General features: G+C 47.7%; 2 protein-coding genes across 5 annotated transcripts in view; both read left to right on the forward strand.

The window, feature by feature from the left end:
• Nucleotides 1-6,140, forward strand: part of Axl (AXL receptor tyrosine kinase) — a 33,513-nt gene extending 27,373 nt beyond the window's left edge. For all 4 annotated transcript variants that reach the window (XM_059279780.1, XM_059279789.1, XM_059279796.1 and 1 more), the window contains 3 exons: nucleotides 2,050-2,209; nucleotides 2,703-2,839; nucleotides 4,745-6,140. In XM_059279780.1, the coding sequence (XP_059135763.1) occupies nucleotides 2,050-2,209; nucleotides 2,703-2,839; nucleotides 4,745-5,096 (649 nt within the window). In that variant the 3' untranslated portion in view covers nucleotides 5,097-6,140. The remainder of the gene's footprint in view (nucleotides 1-2,049; nucleotides 2,210-2,702; nucleotides 2,840-4,744) is intronic.
• A 2,404-nt stretch (nucleotides 6,141-8,544) lies between these two features.
• Nucleotides 8,545-19,874, forward strand: part of Hnrnpul1 (heterogeneous nuclear ribonucleoprotein U like 1) — a 36,297-nt gene continuing 24,967 nt past the window's right edge. The window contains exons 1-5 of the mRNA XM_059279820.1: nucleotides 8,545-9,474; nucleotides 12,888-13,013; nucleotides 15,309-15,465; nucleotides 17,805-17,878; nucleotides 19,073-19,212. Of these exons, the coding sequence (XP_059135803.1) occupies nucleotides 9,180-9,474; nucleotides 12,888-13,013; nucleotides 15,309-15,465; nucleotides 17,805-17,878; nucleotides 19,073-19,212 (792 nt within the window). The 5' untranslated portion in view covers nucleotides 8,545-9,179. The remainder of the gene's footprint in view (nucleotides 9,475-12,887; nucleotides 13,014-15,308; nucleotides 15,466-17,804; nucleotides 17,879-19,072; nucleotides 19,213-19,874) is intronic.

Consider the following 19,874-nt stretch of genomic DNA (forward strand, 5'->3'; position numbering starts at 1 on the left):
CACTGAGTGTCTTCCCTAGGACTACTCTGGAGGAGAGCCACATTGGATAAGGGGACTCTGCAGAAAAACACAAACAGAAAATAGGCCTGAATTGGAATTAAAAGATGAAGGTGGAGGGCAGGCCATCATAATCTTAGAATATTAGTCTCAGCCAGGCGGTGGTGGCACACGGCTTTAATCCCGGCACTCAGGAGGCAGAAGCAGGCAGATCTCTGTGAGTTCGAGGCCAGCCTGGCCTACAGAGCGAGTTCCAGGACAGCCAAGGCTGCACAGAGAAACCCTGTCTTAAAAAAACGAAACAAAATTAATTAATTAATGACATATTCTTTTGTTCAAGTCAAGGCCAGTTGGCTGATACGACGTCCTCTATTTAAAAGGTGGTGTTTGCTGGATGGTATTCACTGGCATGAAAGTCTTGGACTTTTTTTTTTTTTAATGTAGATGCTGGATATATGGATGTGTTTAGTTATCATTTGTGCCCATCCTGATACACACCATGTGAGGTTTTTGCTTTGTTTCTTTGTTGGTTTTTTTGGGGTCAGTGTTTTTTGTTTGGTTTTTTTTTTTTTTTTGGTTTTTTTTGTTTGTTTTGTCCACCTTTGTTTGGTTTTATTTGGCTTTTTAAAAAGATTTATTTATTTGTATTTTATAAGTTTAGGTATTTTGACTACATGTGTGTACACTACCTGTGACCAGTGCCCAAACAGACCAGAAGAGGACACGAGAGTTAAAGAGTGCTATGAGCTGCTACATGGGTGCTGGGAATCAAACCTGGGTCCTCAGTTAAAACGCATGCTCTGTGCTCTTAACTGTTGAGATATCTCTCCAGGCTCATTGCTTTTTTTTTTTTTAATTTACTTATTTTATGTGTATGGATGAGTTATGGATGGTTGTGAGCCACCACTGGATGCTGGGAATCAAACCCAGGTCCTCTTCAAGAGTAACAAGTGCTCTTAACTGCTGAGCCATCTCTGCAGCCTCCATAGTTTGTTTTCTTGAAACAGGGTCTCATACAACTCAGGTTGGCCTTGAACTTACTATGCAGCCAAAGGTGACTTTGAATGAATCCTTCTTCCTCTACCTCCCAAGTGCTGAGATTAGAGATATACATCATCATTCTTGGCTTGTTGTGTTTTTTTTTTTGTTTTGTTTTGTGTGTGTGTGTGTGTGTGTGTGTGTGTGTGTGTGTGTGTGCGTGTTGAGACTATACAACTATACTACTCAGGATTGCCTGGAACTCATGATGTAGACCACACTGACCTTGAACACATAATCCTCCTGCCTCAGCCTTTCAATTGCTGATATTACAGGTATGTGAGACCACCACTAATGATGTGCACATTTCTGTGTATTTTGTATACATCAAGAGTACTAAATAAAAGGGGGTGTACTGGAGAAATGGCTCAGGGTCTAAGAGTGCTTACTGCTCTTCCATATAAGACCCAAGTTCACTTCCCAGTACCCACATCATCGGTTTACAACTGTGACTCCAGCTCCAAGGAGATCCTACACTTCTGGCCTCCGGACACCTGTACTCATATGCACAAACCTACACGCAGGCATTCACATACACATAATTGAAATAATAAATTTTTTTAATTAAAAAAAAAAAAAGAGCCGGGCGGTGGTGGCACACGCCTTTAATCCCAGCACTGGGGAGGCAGAGCCAGGCGGATCTCTGTGAGTTCGAGGCCAGCCTGGGCTACCAAGTGAGTCCCAGGAAAGGCGCAAAGCTACACAGAGAAACCCTGTCTCGAAAAACCAAAAAAAAAAGAACCAAGGACTCAGGAGTTTGAAAAGGATCTCGAGACTCTGATAGAAAGCTAAAACCGAAGAAGCCTCTAGAAGCCCTTTTGTCCAGACTCAGTCTAGCAGGAAGAAGTAAAGCACTTCCCTATGGGACTGGGGTGAGAGTTTAGGAGTCATACCCCACACACACACCAGGACCATGGGATCAGGCAGGAGGTGGAGGCATATCTGAGGCCCAGCAGGCTTCCTGGTAGAGCTGACCCATGTTCTGACGTTATTGCTTTTTCTCAATCTGAGCAGGCTGAATGAGAACATGTCCGTGTGTGTGGCAGACTTTGGACTCTCCAAGAAGATCTACAATGGGGACTACTACCGCCAAGGGCGCATTGCCAAGATGCCAGTCAAGTGGATTGCCATCGAGAGTCTGGCGGATCGAGTCTACACCAGCAAGAGTGATGTGGTAGGTGTGCCCCAGCCAGGAGTGGGTAATCATGCAGTGTGTGGGGTAAGTGACGAGACCTGAGAAGCTGCAGAGCTCACAGGGACCTGTGGGCTTCCTTGCACAGGAATCTGTCTGCGGGACCTGGACATGTTTGGGGAATGTATGAATAGTATATGTACATGGCTAGAATAGTGGCAGGGTGGGCAGTTTAGGTTAGGAAGCAGTGGTAATCAAGTATGCCATACAGTGTGTGCAATGTGGGCATGAAGGGTGACATCATGTAAATGTGTGCATGGGTGTGCATATCTCTACATCCTCTGAAGTCAGTCGTGTGTGTGTGTGTGTGTGTGTGTGTGTACCTGTGCCAAAATCTTTCTGTGCATACCTGTGATACATATATACCGCTGTCAACAAATGCCCTTGTAAGTGTTGAGTGTGTGCCTGAACTTATGTGTTGGAGGTGTCTTTGTGTAGGAGAGACCCTTTCACTGCCTTCCCCTACTCTTGACAGTGGTCTTTCGGCGTGACAATGTGGGAGATCGCCACCCGAGGCCAAACTCCCTATCCAGGAGTGGAGAACAGTGAGATTTACGACTACCTACGCCAGGGAAATCGCCTGAAACAGCCTGTGGACTGCCTGGATGGCCTGTGAGGATCTTTAGGACTCCCCAATCCCACTTCAGAATTTACTCCAACCCTCAGTTACCCACACAGAGCACCCAACATCTCCAGGACTGGCTAAATGTGCATGGAATCCCAATCCCTCAGAATATTGAGAAACCCATTTGCCTCTCATGAATGCTCTTAGCTGTGCCACTCCTAGTCAGCCAGTAGGGGTGCAAGGTATCTTTTCCAGCTCTGTCTGTTGTGTGGAATGCAGGCTGGTCAACCCTCTTCCCACCTCAATCAGGTATTCTTTTTGTTTTTGTTTTTCGAGACAGGGTTTCTCTGTGTAGCCCTGGCTGTCCTGGGGAACTCAACTCTGTATACCAGGCTGGCCTCAAACTCACAGAGATTCACTTGCCTCTGCCTCCTGAGTGCTGGGATTAAAGGTGTGTGCCACCACCACCTGGCTTTCAGCCAGGTATTCTTTTTTTGTTTTGTTTTGTTTTTTTTTTTTGTTTTTCAAGACAGGGTTTCTCTGTATAGCTTTGCGCCTTTCCTGGATCTCGCTCCGTAGACCAGGCTGGCCTCAAACTCACAGAGATCCGCCTGCCTCTGCCTCCCGAGTTTAGGCGTGTTCCGATTAAAGGTGTGTGCCACCACCGCCCGCAGCCAGGTATTCTTAAAACAACTGCATACAACCTTCCTGGGCAATCCTGGCCCTGAGACACCAACCTCCTATGGTCCCTCACCTCCCATGTGCCCTTTGCAAAACTCTCCATTCTGTTTAATTGACCCTCTCCAGACTCTCAGATCTCTAAGCGGCTAGCAGAAACCTTCAGGATATGGTTATCAATCTTTGAGGCATCTCAGTGTGCAGAGAAGGGTGTAACATTTAGCTAGTGCTTTGAGGTTAAAGAGAGGATGTCGCTTGGGTCAGGAGGAGATAGCCTGGGATTCAGACTGGGCACTCCTAGAGCTGAAGAGGATGAGATTAATAGCTAATCTTTTACAGAACTTATTGGAAGGCAATGATACAAGTGCTTTGCTTGTATTGACTCACTGGATCCCTTCCACAGTCAAAGGGAGTAGACAGGCATCATTGTTATCCCCGTTTTGCAGACGAGAAAATTGAAGTCTGCAGGGAGGGCATATCATTTGCTGCTGCATGAGGTACTGCACTCTAGAATCTAATACTTTAAATCCAGTAAACATTTATTTCATGGTTTCTGAAGATCAGAGTCTGAGCAGCTTAGGAGGGTGGTTCTACAGGTCTGTAACAAGGTTATCAAAGTGGTAGCGGAGGCTGCATGTGAAGACCAGAGGCTGGACAACCATTTTCAAGATGTCACGCTCACATGGCTGAGGCAAGAAGCCTGTTCCTTACTGTGGGGACCTTCATTAGGCCACTCGAGCTTCCTCAAATGACGATCCAAGAGAATGTGCAAGGGGTAGCCGAAATGCCTTTTATGACTTAGTGTTAAAAGTCACATGTGTGCCATCCCTTCTGCTGAGCCAAAAGCAAATCCGTACACTCAAGGGGAGGGGCCTTAGCCTTGACCTTTTGAGTGGTGGAGTGTCATATAAGAACTTGAGGACATATGCAAATCACTCTAGAAGACTTCTAATTCATCCTAGACTCCCATAGGTTTCCTCTACCCACAATGTGCTTGGTAAATGGCAGAGCCAGGCCTTGATATGAGAGTCTGTTCTGGGTGGTCACACTGGGACACTTTGCCCTCAAACCCTCACTAAAAACCACCTGAGACCCAGAGAGGTTTCCTAAGATCTTTCCCAGCCCACCTCAGAAACTTGGAAATTTTCAAATCCCTATATCTTGCTCTAAGTTGCTGAGGTTCTCTGTAGTCCCCTAAAGCCTCCCCTGAACTCCTCGGATGCTCCCCTTCTAAGCCCCTGCTTAGCCAGCCACCCTTTACTTTACCTCTTTAGGTATGCCCTGATGTCTCGGTGCTGGGAGCTAAACCCACGGGACCGGCCAAGTTTTACAGAGCTTCGGGAAGACCTGGAGAACACATTGAAGGCTCTGCCCCCTGCTCAGGAGCCTGATGAAATCCTCTATGTCAACATGGATGAGGGCACAAGCCACCTTGAACCCCGTGGTGCTGCTGGAGGAGCTGATCCTCCAACCCACCCTGATCCGAAGGATTCCTGCAGCTGTCTCACTGCAGCTGAAGTCCACGCTGCTGGACGCTACGTCCTTTGTCCTTCTACAGTTCCTGGACCCAGTCTGTCCACGGACAGAGGCTGCCCAGCACCCCCAGGGCAGGAGGACGGAGCCTGAGACAGTCTTCCACCTGGGATGCCCTCTCAGGATCCAAGCTAGGCACTGCCACTGGGGGGAACCTCACCCCCACTTTGCCACTCCAGACCTTCTCCCCAACTGCAGCATGATCTTTCCTCCCTTCTCAAATTCAGCACAGACAGAAAGACGTGTCCTTCTTTCTGAGCCATAAACATCCTATGCATAAAAGGAAGGGTTGGGCTGCAGTCTCGAAGGATCTTCTCAGATCTGACATCCCAACATTCTGTATTCTATGGTTTGAGTCTAGATTTCAAGGTTCTAGATCTCAAAGATGATATGAGTCCTTGGATCTAAGGAACCGAGACCCTGGTTTCTAAGTCTCAAGAGCTATTGTTGTAGACATGGCCCACTGTTCAAAGGCTCTGAGATTCTGTGGCTCTAGATTTTTCTGGTTCTAAAATTCTTGGTGATGCCCTTATGGTTTTCGGTTGCACAGCTCCGAGATTCCAGGATCTAAGGCCTTGTGATTCTAGACTTTATTTTTCTGGAGCCCAGGGTCCTATGAGTGGAAGCTTCTAGATTTTAAAATTCTACAGGTTCTAGGCATGAAGGTTCTAAGGCATACTGTTCTCAGATTTAACAGCTCTTCATGTTGCAATACTCCAGATCATAATGTTTCAAACATTTATTTTCTCAATTTCTAAGATTCCAGTGATGGTCATTTACAGCCTCTGAGGCGTTACAATCATAAGTTCTTTTATATAAAACCCTGCATCTCAAGGGAATAAGGTTCTAGAATTTGAAATTCAAAAGCTTTAAGAGTCTCCAGACTGAGTTTCTAAGCTATGATGTGATGATAATCTAAAATTTGGTCTGAGGTTCTAGATTCTCTAAGATTCTACATCATATGCCCCAAGATTACAGATTATTAAATTCTAATGTTGGCCTGCTCTTGATCTCAGGCACTGTAAGATACTGTGGGTCCAAGACTCGGGGTCCTAAGAGGCTCACAGTTAATTGTGACTAACTAGACACCAAAGTTCTAACCATTTCTAATGCTGGACACCTCTAAGTTCTGTGCTGCTTTCTAGCACTTAATTAAAGACCCGAGAATACATGTTTCTAAAAATATTAAAGCTCTAAGCACTGTAATTTAGGAATCCAATGTTCTGAGATTTGAAAGGTCCACAGGTCTAGAATATTAGGTACGATTCCAAGGTTGGAACCTTGTAGCATTCTTCTGTAAGCCTTTCCCTCCTTAGTCACTTACGCTTCCTCTTCTCCTCATGTGGGGTGCACCCCACCTTAAGCCTGTGCAATGCATTGGGAATGCCTTTCCTCCAAGGGATGGACCGTCTCCCCTCCTTATGGGCCATGTTGCCCCCTTGAGCCAGTCCCTTATCCCTGTGTGAAGTGTGGACTCTGGTGCCTCCAGAGAGGCTCAAATCACATAAAACTTTTGTCAATCACTGTTCTGTCTCCTGTGTCCATTCAGCTGCTGCGATATGGCCCCTCTCCCTGGAGATTCCATTTCCCCACTGTAAAATGAAGGGCTGCTGTGTGTAGAAGCTCAGGCCTATAATCCTAACACCTGAGAGGCAAAAGGATGGAGAATTAGTTGTAGGCCATCATGGCTTACAGAGAGACCCTACCTCAATAAGAAAAAAAGTAATAAGGGTTTAATAGACCTGGGAATGTTTTCTTCATTAGTGATGGTAAACATTAACCATGCACATAGACAAATAGATACAACTGAGGAAAGGTAGACTCTCAGAAAGCCCTGAGGAATGTGTGTATACACACACACACACACACAATATACACATATGAATACACACATATGTAAGTATATATGGAGACAGAGAGAGATTGAGGTCCCCACAGGGTCTTACACACATGCTCCAAAGTAACAGACATGTGAATTACTAAATTTGCACAGGTACACCTAGCCACGAATATGAAGACATAGCCACGAATACGAAGACACAGTAACAGAAACACATTAACTCACACTGGCAAATCTGCGAACATCAATAGGCTGGTACTCACCAGCAATAGGAAAAACCTTTAGTAACTGAGACACAGAACAGCATTAGGCACACTTGAGAATCAGATGTGTGACTGTATTCCCAGCACTTGAGAGGTGTAAGCAGGAAGCTCAAGAGTTCAAGCTCATCCCTAGTTACATAGATCCAGGTCAGCCTGGGCTACATGAGACCCTGTCTCAATAAAGAACAAACATGCCCAGACCTATGGAGTACTAGCACAAAAGATTCTCACACAGTCAAACATTCAGATTGACAAGGATTGGACCAGAACACTTTGATGCATGGATGCACAAAAGAACTCCGCGCTAGCCAAGGCCAATCACTGGGTCTTCAGTTGTTCCTGGGTGTGTCGGGCTGCAGACATAAAAACCATAGGCGGCGCCCGGTCGCCCCCCAGTGGTGGCTGCCGAAAACTGGGTACAGTTCAATCCGGGCCATAAAGTTTTTTTTTTTTTTTTTTTTAAACAAATCGTTGTGGGAGCTGGGAGGAGAGAGGAAGTCGGACGTGGGCAAGGGGCGGGGTGTCTGGACTGGAACCTCCGGGCCCACGTGAGTGTCTGTCCCGCTGCTGAGTGGGTGTTGTGTGTCTAGGTTGCTGTGGTGTAAGTTTGTAGCGTGAACTGTCCCAGTGGAGCTTTGTCGTGCGATGCTTCTGCTTGTGCCACACCTACACTGCCGTTTGATGTCTTAACCTGAAATGATGCTCTCGGCCTGTTACGCCTATTCGTTTATTGCACGATGCTTGCCTTTATCTAAGCGGAGAGTGTGGCTTCTGTTGAGCGTAAGGCTAGGGATTGGTTGATAGTGGACGTTTTGCATTGTGCGTTTCGATGGTGTCATTTCACTAAATTTTTGTCTTCTGAGCTAGGGGCGACAGGTGTACGGATTAACACGAGGCATAATTACGGATCCTCATGTTCGAAGTGGTTAGTATAGACATCAGACAGCAAGACTGAATGAACAGTTAGAGGATTCGAGATGGAGAGCCGCAAACTTCTGCTCCTGTGTCCAGAGCGGGAAGGCTCTATGATCGCGTGTAGAGAGGCCTGTCCTTGCAACCATAGAGAAAGCGCCTTGAGAGATGTACTACCAAAGGGAGGGGCGCGATTTACCGCACTTTTCTCCCGTTGTTAGCCTAATCCTCGCTCTGAACCCCTCAGCGCTCTCCAGAACCAATTTTTTTTTTTTAATTTCTCATAAAAGCACCTGGGTTTGTAACAGACGACGAGTAACATATTCTCTTAATCTCCGTTCTGTGTTAAACATTCCTGTACCGCGAACTTTGCTAGGCAAGCCTCTCAAGAATGACCAATCTAGTTAGCTTTTCCTAAAGCGCTCAGGCTATGGCTGTGGGGAAATGTAAGAGTAACTGCGATTGGCCGGCAGGTTGTTTTGAAACCGCCCTAACGGCAAGGGGCGGGCTCTCGGTGAATGAATCTCCTTCCGGCTTCCGAAAGGCAACAGGAAAGACAAGGGTTGGCTGGCCTCTTCTCACCACATTTGATTGGTTGTAGTGATTTTACCCGCTTGGACTCCGCGAGGGGCGGGAGATCTAGACCAGTCAGAATGTGTTTTACAAAGAGTCTGAGCGAAAGACGGCTCGGAGAGACTGGGAGATCATTCTGAGATCTCATTGCTAATTGCTCCAAATCCTCACCCCCTTTCCTGCATTCGACCGTACCGCGGCTGGCGCGCGGACGTCACCCAATCAGTGCTTGCTCCGCCTCTTGCCTTTTCCCGCCCTCCACTTTGGCCGCGACTTCGACGTAGGCTAACGCTTCCTCTTCGGCAGCTCCTGAACCCTCTTATTGCCGTTCTTTTGAAAGCCACACTGTGATTGGCTTAGTCTCCGGGCCTGCGCCCGTTGCCCTACGCGCTGACCAATTGACACCCGTGTTACAGCGTACGGGAACGGGCAAGGGGGAGGAGGCGGCGGCGGCGGCCATTTTGAGCCGCCGCCGCCATTGGAGTGGCCCCCCCCTTTCCCCCTTCGCCTCCTGACAGGCAAGGTTTAGGGGGGACAGAGCCCTGGGAGGCCGGGCCAGGCTCGGGGGCCGCCCCGGGGGCCCGGGCCATGGATGTGCGCCGTCTGAAGGTGAACGAACTTCGCGAGGAGCTGCAGCGCCGCGGCCTGGACACTCGCGGCCTCAAGGCCGAGCTTGCAGAGCGGCTGCTGGCTGCGTTGGAGGCCGAGGAGCCCGAAGAAGAGCGGGAGCTCGAGACTGAAGACGAACCAGGGTTACCTGAGCACAACAACGAGGAGGTCGAGACCGAGGGGGGCTCCGAGCTGGAGGGGACCGCGCAGCCACCGCCGCCCGGGCTGCAGCCGCACCCGGAGCCCGGCGGCTACTCGGGGCCGGACGGACATTGTGAGAGTGCGCGGGGCGGGGGATCGGGGAGCTTGGAGTCCGGGCCGAGGACGGGCTGTGGGACGCGGGAAGTCAACTCCAGAGATCCAGGAGATGGTCTGAGGAGCCGGGGATCCCGCCACCTGCCGCTGTAAAGGATCTGCGGACAGGGCCTCGGGGCAGCCCGAGGGCGGATCCAGGCCTTCAGTGCAGGGAAAACCCTGGGGGTGGGGGTGGATTTTTTTTTTTTCTTTTTTCTTTTCTAAGGCGACTAGGGTACGAGCGAGCGAGTGGGGAGGACTCCACATCCTGAGATTGGGAGACCGGAAACTTTTTTTTTTTAATTTTTTATTTTGTTGGAGCAGGAGAGTCGGAAGAACTAGAAGCTTTAAGGGGAAGAAGGGGTATCTCGCCGAGGGTCTTGGAAAATGGTGATTCTAGCTGGGCTTTGAGTTGACATCTTGGGTGGCCGTGCCAGTCCACCGTTTGGGCTGGGTCTCAAAAGCCGGATTTCCAGGTAGGGGGAAGAATAGCCAACGGTGCAGGACTGGGAGAATTATGAGGATAGGGGATCTCCGATTTTGCGGTCGGATGAGATACGGGAGATCTGCTTAGTGCTGGGGGGTGGAATGGTGCTGTAGAGCTGCTGGTGTCCGAGGCTGGGGAGATGGGCCAAGCGCTTCGATGCTTGACAGGTGAGCTTTCAGGTAATAATGAAAAGCCAGCAAAAGATTGGGTCGTCCCGTGTTCCCCTCCTCCCCCCACAACCCAACTCCTGCATTTCAGTTACAGGTCCAACCTTGAGGACAGGCACAACTCGGATATTTGGTACTGGGAGATCTGGGTTATCTAGTTGGCTTCTAGAGGAGGCACAAGAGCTTTGGTGGCAAGGAAAGACAGTATGTTTTAATGGACAAAAGAGCTAGGGGGTCTAGAATTGGGGATGCTCTTAAGACAACACCCCGTGGCTCCTGCTGAATGGCCCTGCATTGTTAGCTCTGGGTAGTTTTCAAAACAGGGATAACTGGAGTTGGGGAGAATAAGTTGGTAGCAAGTGGATGAACTGTGTTGTGTGGTGGGCAGAGAACTTTTGTGTCCCATAGGGAGTTTGCAGCTAGCAAATGTGGGGGAGGGAAGCATGGAGGATTTGAAGAAGAAAGGAAACCTGTTGATTTGGCTGGAGGCCTCATATTGGAGCTGAGGGAGTATTCCTTCACAAGAGAGTGCTCCTGAGTCCCCAGAAACAGTGACTTGTGTGCTCAGGGGACATGGGGGAACTTGATCATCCAGGAAGTGTGTCTCTAAGAGTTGGGATTAGAGTGGAACTGCCATCCTGTGAGTAAAGGAGACCCTGGTATGAGAGGGAACCTGGAATTAGACACCAAGGCATCCAAGGCTTAGAGTGTTTCTCTGAGAAGAAATCACTGTGAGACTTGGGACTAAACATGAGAGAGAAAAACGAGGCCTTCAAGCAGTCTTGGGATTGGTATCCAGTACTCACTTGTTCATGAGAGGTGGGAACCTGTGGAGGGACCACCCTGGGTCTACATGTGCAGGAAGAAGGGAGGAGTGGCCACTGTGACTGTGTCTAGAGCTGAAGAACCCTGGCAAGAACGACTTAGGAAGGAGCAGCAAGGGTGCAGCCTTAACTAACCTTGCTTCTTCCAGAAGGGTTTTGGGAAAGTGAGTTGATGATGCTTCGGAGCACAAACTGTAGACTCAGGCAGGGTTTTTTTTTTTGTTTTTTTTTGTTTTTTTTTGTTTTTTTTTTTTTTTTTTGGAGTTAAGCAAATCATTTACCCTCTGAGCCTGGTCTCCTTGTAAAATGGGAATGATAAAAGTGTCCTCCCAGGGGTTGGGGATTTAGCTCAGTGGTAGAGCATTTGCCTTGTAAGCACAAGGCCCTGGGTTCAGTCCTCAGCTGGGGGGGGGGGTGGCCTCCCAGAGTTGTCAGTAGTGAGATCTTATGTCTGAGGGACTTCACACCAGGGTTGCCTGTTGTTATGGGAATGTAGACAGTAGAAAAGGATCCCAGAATCATATCTTCCCTAGCCAGTCTACTAGGAGAGACAACATGGGCTTTCTGGGGAAAACACTGTCCTGAGGCTCTGGAGGAAGCAGAATGGTTTGAGGAGACCTTGTGTTCCAATTAAGGAGATATTCTGTTCCCTGTCATGTCATGTGCCCCCCCCCCCCAACATATCTACGACAAAATGCTCTAAGCCCCCTTCAGGTCCCTCTCCAGCACTTTCTTCATCCTTGGTAAACAGACACTTCAGGCTTTCCTCCCTTTGGGCTGCACCTAGTTTGTGCCCAGATGTATTTGTCCTCTGAGAAAGAGTCCAATCAGTTAACAAGTGGCAGAATAGTCTATCCTTCCCTGTGGTTCTGCCTCGCTGCTCCTGGCACAGCTTCTAGCAGGGCTCTGGAGGCACCCATCAGCACACTTACCCCAGGGACAGGGAGCTGCGTGCTGCCCATCCGAAGCTCATCAAGTTCTCTCTTACTTTGTTTCTGTTGTAGTTCTATTTCTAAGCTTCTCACAGGAGATGGTGTCCTTCCCCAGGAATGTTCTCTATCCTCATCACTGAGCTTTTGACTGGAGCCTTTGAGTTGAGGCTCATCTGTTCCTTCCTGGATCCCGTTCTCAGCTCTTGGTGCTTCATAGACAGTCGATACATAATTTTGTACTATAAATGTCTGTTAATGTGTGTCTGTCTCCCTAAACTGGATGCTTCAGTGGGGCAAGTTCATACTCACCAGTATCTCAGGGTCTGATGTACGGCATACATTTCATAAGTAGTTACTATTGCTATTCTTACCCCTTTTCCTCACCTCCTGGACCGACAGAACACATTTCCTAACCACTTCTAATTCCACCTATTTGGTGGCCTATTCCTAGTGAGCCTGGAGGCTATTACCACGATTCCAGAGGTTTGTACATTGTGTTGACTGTTCTGGAGATACATGTACAGCAAAAGACAGGGGCAGTCAAGAATGTTCAAATCACAGATGGATGGGACTAGTGAGAGGGTTGGTTTGTGCTCTAAGTTTTGAAGACTGGGCCCTGAAGTAAACTCTGAGCAATACACCTTAAAGTAGAGATCAGTATTAGCTGCTCAGTGAAGTGCCTGGTACATCTTCAAGTGGCTCCCACCCTTGAGGCTACTTAATGGACGAACTTCTTCCTCAGTTGGTTTAATGTATTCAGTTTCTATGGAGCACAGTTGCAGATCTGTTTGTAGACTTTTGAGACACAGAGTACGTACCCATAGGCATCTGGAAACACCCCTTGCCTAAATAGATTTCCATCTAAAGGTGTTATTCTTTGCCTTCTGACAGTCTGATTCACACCAATAAGGATGATGTGTTAGTTACAAGACTCCTTTCAAATGTATTCATCTAACTGATTTTTTTTTTTTTTAAACCTTAAGATGTCATGGACAATATTACCAGGCAGAACCAATTCTATGAGACGCCGGTCATCAAGCAAGAAAACGAGTCAGGCTATGACAGGAGACCATTAGACATGGAGCCACAGCAGCAGGCCTATCGCCCAGGTAGGAAGGAAGGCTCCCACACTTTCTTTCTTGAAGGAAACAATCCAAGTAAGACCTTGTATCTTTCTCTTCTGGCCTTTGTCCTTCTGGCAAGGTTTTATTTGGGTTGGGATTTTGGTTTTGTTCTGTTTGGAGTTGAGGGTTTTGTTCTTGTTTTGGTTTATTTTTGGGATAACATCCTTACTAGGTTGTTCAAGCTACCTTAAACTGCAAAAGGAGTTGGGACTGGCTTTGTACTCCTGGTCCTTCTGCCTCCATTTCTCTCCCAGTTCTGTTTAGTTTTGAAGAAAATAACTCAAGTCTGGCTTCCTGGTATCTTTTCAGGTGTTAGTGCCCTAGAGGGTTTAGACATGGGGGCTGCTGCCTGAGCCTTAGAGTCATGTAATGTGGGAGCCAGAAACAGCTTTCTGAATCCACTGTGGTGCTCGCTGTGTTCTGAAGAACACCGCTCCAGGAGACTACTCATTGGAAAGGGGTTCCTTAGCCAGACAGCTATATAGAAAAATGCAGCATAGTTGTATTGCCACATGGAGATTTATTATGTTCATTAAAGGCTCTGAGAAGTCCTAGATTGAAATAACTTCATATTGTGTATTTAAACTCTGCACTTCTAAAACATGTACTATATTATTGTCTGCAATAATATGTAATAATATGTAAACAATAATAATTGTTTTCCATAATAAGCAGGGAGACAGATAGGATCCACCTAGCTTCTCCCCCGTTTATGAGAGGAGGTGACTGGTCTGATGGCAAAGCTAAAACCCAAGAAACCAGCTCAGACCAATGTTCTTGGTACATGAGTTGTATTTCTCCCATGAAAGTCTGACTGTGTAGGAATCACCATAGCTAGCTCCAGTGCCTTTTCTAGTGAATCTAGTGATCCTATCAAATTCCATTCTGCCTCATCCACAAAGTAAAAGCCCCTGGTGGGTACTTGTGTAGGGTGAGAGTAGGAGTGACTAGGGACACTAAAGAATGTAGGTTAAACTATAGATTTGTGTCAGGCTGTGTCTCAGGGCTTCTATTGCTGTGAAGAGACACAGTGACCACAGCAACTCTTAGAAGGGGACACGTTTAATTGGGCTGGCTTACAGTTAAGTGGTTTAGTCCATTGTCATGGTGGGACATGGCTGTTTGCACGCAGGCATGGTGCTGGAGAAGGAGCTGCGAGTTCTACATCCAGATAGGCAGGCCTCGGGAAAAGAACTGAGCCTGAGCTTGAGCATCTGGGACCTCAGAACCTGCCCCCACAGTGACACACACACTTCCTCCAACGAGGCCCAACCCCCTAATAGTGCCACTCCTTATGGGTTAAGCATTCAAACGCATGACTCTGGGGGCCATTCCTATTCAAACCACCACAGGCTCTGTGGGACTTGTGGGGTCATTTGGCCCAAGGAGCTGGTTTTACAACCACCAGTGGCCTCTGAGTCTAGTTTATGCTTAAGTCATGGAGGCAGCCATCAAAAAAATGGAACCTAGTCTCTGCCCTTTAGAACCAGGAACATTGACGAGGAGATTGAGTCTATGTGCCAAAGCTAGGGAGTGACTTGAGCAGAGTGCTGGGATGAACATCAGCAGTAGGTAGGTGGTGCCCCTTCAGCACCCTCTCAAAAGTAAGGCCCTATGAATCCATAGCTTGCTCTTTGTTAGCTATCAATTCATGGGATCTGTCTGGGACTTTCCAAATATCATCCCACCTTGACGTCTTGGTGTGATTTAATGAGGCTTCAAGAAGAGCTGAATGGCTGACCCTCCCACTCAGTTGGTTGGGCTTTGTAGAAAGTGACTGAAGCCAGTAGAGTTTGCTGTAGATCCATAGTACTCTGCTGAGTCCACCTTCTGCCTTGGCTTTGTCAGAAAGAAGCTCTGTAAGAATGAGGCACACAAATTCTCTGGGAAGAGACACTTTAACTCTTGCTTCTCAGAGTTTACAGGATCTTCGCAGGCTCTTAGGTCTCACTCCCTCTTGGTGTAAGCCAAGGTAGTAACTTTTGAGTCAGCATTTATGAACCTTCAGAACATTAGCCAAAAACCATTGTTCTACCTTTGGGTCATCTGAGGGATCTTGTCCTTTTTAGTGTTGAAGGCCTGAGTGTTACCTGGCTAGTATACTGTCACCCATCCAGCCTTACATCATCCTGGCCTCCTTGGCTCACTCAGTAGGTCTCTGGAGCACAGCCCTTCATTGTAGTCACAAGCCTGCCAGCATCATCTTGGGTAAAAGGGATTGGAGACGTAGTAACCGGAGGGTTTTCCAACTGTCTTGACCGTCCTGATTCATCCTGACAGTGGAACTGAAGACAGAAATGAAGCAGGAAGCACCACCTAGCTTCCTCCCCCCTGAAGCCTCACAGCTCAAGCCAGACAGACAACAGTTCCAGAGTCGAAAGAGGCCTTTTGAAGAGAATCGGGGCCGTGGGTACTTTGAGCACCGGGAGGACCGGAGGTGGGTACATGAGACAACAGCCACTCTTGTCATTGGTTCACTCACTGAGTGGGACTGAGCAGAGCTCTCTCTCCCTGGTATTCCTTCCTTTGCTGGCTGGCAGATTGAACTTCCTACGCTTTGATCCTTCCTCCCGCTCTACCCTGCTTATTACCTGCAGAGCAAATTCCAGACACCTTAGAGTTTTTATTTTTTTTTATTTTTTTTTATTTTTTATTTTTTGACACCTTAGAGTTTTACCTAGATGTCTTTTCAGCCCTTCCCCTTACTGCTTCTGCAGCTACACAGTGTCCTTTTTTTTTTTCTTCTTTATCTTTTTCCTTTTTTTTAATAGACAAGTTCTCACTATGTAAATTCTGACTGGCCTGAAACTTACTGTCAACCAGGCTAGCCTCAGACTCACAAAGATTCTCTTGCCTCAGCCTCCATTCCTGGCTAGTGTCTGGTTCTTATTGGTCACTCTGTATCCCTTAATTTGAAAGCTATTTCCTGACCTTATTGTGTGACCCCAGCACAACCCTCCTCCTGCCCACCCCTCATCCAGTCAGCATTCATGAGATCCCTCCCTGGGACTAGATACTGAGGCTATAGAAACATTTTGGACAGTGGACTTGCCTTCTGCTGCTTTCCTTTTTTTTCTCTTTTTCTCCGAGATAGGGTTTCTCTGTGTCGTTTTGGTGTATGTCTTGGATCTCGCTCTGTAGACCAAGCTGGCCTCGAACTCACAGAGATCCGCCTGGCTCTGCCTCCCGAGGGCTGGGATTAAAGGCGTGTGCCACCACTGCCGGCTGCCTTCTGCTTTTCTAATATTGGGTTGGAGGTAGACTGTTACAAGTAAACCACAGACTCAGGGTGAGCAGCCAAAGATGTGAGTTTTGGGAGCTCACAAGAAGGTGTGATCTTTCCTCTGGCCATTTTCCTTTGGAACAAGCCCTCCCCTCCCTTTCCCTCCAGGTCCTGTCCTACCCCTCCCTGCTACCCTCTTGGCTCCTGTGTGAAGCCTTTTCTAGTCATGGAGTCTAGGAGACTAAACTAGATTGCTTGTCTAGTTTAGTCACCTGACATATTTGATTTCCTTTTTGGAGAAGTCCACCTCTAACTAGCTTATTTAAGAAAGGTGGGAGGGCAGGGAAGCTGGGGCAGGTGCTGATGTAATTCAGTAGTAGGACTCTTGCCTAGCATATGTTAAGCTCTGGGTTCCACCCCTATCATGGCCGAAGAAAAGAACTGGCATGGATCTCCTGAACTGTAATTGAAATTAGGACAAGGAACCGACATCGAATGGATTAGACCAGAGCTACTAGCTGATGAAGAGCAGAAGCGGGACATTAGCTCTAATTTGGAGCTGTCAGGGAAAGCTTGCTAGGGTAGACTTAAGATGCCATGAGCCTGGCATAGTGGCGCGATAACTTTAATCCCAGCATTCGTGAGGCAGGTGGATCTCTGTGAGTTCCAAGCCTGCCAGGGCTAGGTTGAGAGCCCCTGTCTTTTTTTTTTTTTTTTTTTTCGAGACAGGGTTTCTCTGTGTAGCTTTGTGCCTTTCCTGGATCTCGCTCTGTAGACCAGGCTGGCCTTGGACTCAGAAAGATTCGCCTGCCTCTGCCTCCCAAGTGCTGGGATTAAAGGCGTGTGCCACCACCGCCCGGCGGAGAGCCCCTGTCTTTAAGTAAATAAAGAGACTAACCTGGACTGGCAGGGCTGGATGGTGCTTCCCTAGAAGGACTCCTGCTGTGAAGAGTGTCAGCAAATCCAAGCAGTGTGCTGAGTGTTGGGCTCAGCCTTCTCCTCTTTGTTGCTCCTGTACAGCAGAACTCCAGTGTGTTAACAAAATACCTTTTTTTATGTTATAGAAAGATAACATGTTCGTGATTAAGGACACTTTAAAGAGAGCGAGAGGCTGGAAAAAGTGGGTCATACCATATCCTTTCAGATGCAGGATTTTAAGAAGCCTGATCTATGGGTACATTGTAATTACGTCCAGGCCCTTGCCTTTCATTGCCCTTACTGTCCCAGCTTGAGTACTGTGGCCTCCCCTCAGCAATACTCAGTGAGGGCAGCAGTTCACACAGTGCAGAGTATGGGTTAGAATCTTAGGGTGTGAGAGAAAGATCTGAAAAAGCTCCTTGAATGATTGATTCTGCTGCCCTTCTTTATACAGAGCAGTCCTTTGTCCTTTTCTTACGTTGGGAGTTAATACTCACTGCCCTTGGCAGGTATCTGGTAGCACCTGGGAAGAAATGGTGATCCAGAAAGTAGCTGTGAGCCACTTGTAAATCTCAGCAAAAATTTTATTCACATATCTCCAACTATTTCATGACTTACCCCTCTTTCCAACACAGGGGCCGTTCTCCTCAGCCTCCTGCTGAAGAGGATGAAGATGACTTTGATGACACTCTCGTTGCCATTGACACATGTGAGTCCTGAAAGTGCCCATCTGATGCGACCTTCTTGCAGTCTGTGCTGCAAAGCCATCTTTGGATCTCCACCATCCCTTTCTAGCACCATCCAGAGCCACTGTTCCATCCATGAGCCCCAGCACAGCTCTAGACCAGGGCATTAGTGTGGAGACAGGCCTACTCCTAAGTGTAGCTGATGGGTCCTAGGCAAGCTGTTCTACTTCTCCCTGCTTCCAAAAAGAGGAGCAATGTGGCCTTCCTACCTCTGGATGTGCAGCGAGACTCCGGGGATAAGGTCCCAAAAGGAGTATGAAAACCCTCTACCACCCTGTGTGCACAAGGGGTTTGTCTCTAATCAGGAATCTGAGTGCTGCTAGGGAAACTTAACTCTTTGATAACTGACTTGCCAGTTTCCATCAGCTGCTCACGTTCCGAGTGAAACCAATGCCACTTTGTCCTCCAGTGCACTAAGTGGCTTTCACCTTGACTATGCATCTGACACTCTGAGAGATGATTATGGAGGGATTGGGCCACTGAAGTCAATACATGGTAGAGCCAGTGAGTCTGTTTTCACATATATCCAGCAGCCTACTCGGCTCTAGGAACAATGTACTTTATCAACACAGGTATTTCATTACGTAGCTCATATTTATAGAGTGCTGGCTTTGTGTTTTGGTGAGGGATAAAGACACAGACATTCTCTTCTCTCACAAGCTATCAAAGACAACTAACCATTTTTAAAAGTGTTGGGTAGCAGTGGTCCACAGGGCAGCACATGATTAAATGCTGATGTATTGACAGTAGTGTTCAGCCTGCCAAGAAATGAGAGCACCTTGGGGGCAAGGTGGTAAGGAAAGGATTCCCTGAAGTTGTGACTGGCTTTTACAGAGTTGGCACTATGCATGAGATGGGACGTGACCACCTGTGCTACACCTGGATGGCAGGTGTGGTTCAGGTCAGATGTTCATACCACAGCTAGCAACAGAAATCTGCTCTTAAACAGTCAGCACTGGGAGGAGGTTAATGTGTATAGTGCTGGGAGTAAACCTCAATATCTTAAAATCTCAGTTTGAATTTGTGAGGTTGTTGACACTCTCCTTAGGCTGTGACACATTCCCTTCAAAGGTAATCACTACAATTTCTGAGGGACTTCCTGAAGCCTATCCTTGAACCCCAAACAACAGTCAATTTTCTGGGGTTTTCCTCCACAGATAACTGCGACCTGCACTTCAAAGTGGCCCGAGACCGGAGTAGCGGCTATCCGCTGACGATCGAGGGCTTTGCGTACCTGTGGTCAGGAGCCCGTGCCAGCTATGGGGTCAGAAGGGGGCGTGTATGTTTTGAAATGAAGGTGAGTGGGAAAGATAGACAAGACAGAAAGCAGGTCTGTCCTCTGGAGTAGCCTGTCACCAGCCACCTTCATCAGAGCCGTGACTGCAAGATACTAGATTGAGCTTAGACAATGCCCAAGCAAACAAAAATATGATGAACTATCACAGACAGCCTCACTATCTCAGAAAAGGTAGACAATCATTCTTTTCTATGGTGGGATTTGCATCAGGTAATACAAAGCCAAACAGTAATGGTGCTGTTTGTAAAATGGCCAAATGGGTTGTCTCAGAGAAAGAATGGGTTCTGGGGCCGGGGAGATGGCTCAGCAGGTGAGGGCACTTGCAGCCACACCTGACAACCTGCAGTCAGTCCCCTTACCCACATGGTAGAAGGAGAGGATCAGCAACCAAAAGTTGTCCTTTTGACCATGGTGTACACTCATACATAATCTCCATGGGTGTGGTTTTAAAAAGGACAGTGGACTCAGATACCACTACTTTAAAGGGAAGCTAGAGAGAGAGCAGGGCAAAGAGAGAGCTGCCTGCATTGGCCGTTACCAAAGTTCTATGTCAAGTTGATGACAATAGTGTTTGTTCCTGTGGAACAAGAGTTGGCAACTTGGGCTGGAGAGATGGCTCAGAAGTTAAGAGCACTAGCTGTTCTTCCAAAGGTCACGAGTTC

Source organism: Peromyscus eremicus, chromosome 1 (genome assembly GCF_949786415.1).
Source record: "Peromyscus eremicus chromosome 1, PerEre_H2_v1, whole genome shotgun sequence".
Lineage (NCBI taxonomy): Eukaryota > Metazoa > Chordata > Mammalia > Rodentia > Cricetidae > Peromyscus > Peromyscus eremicus.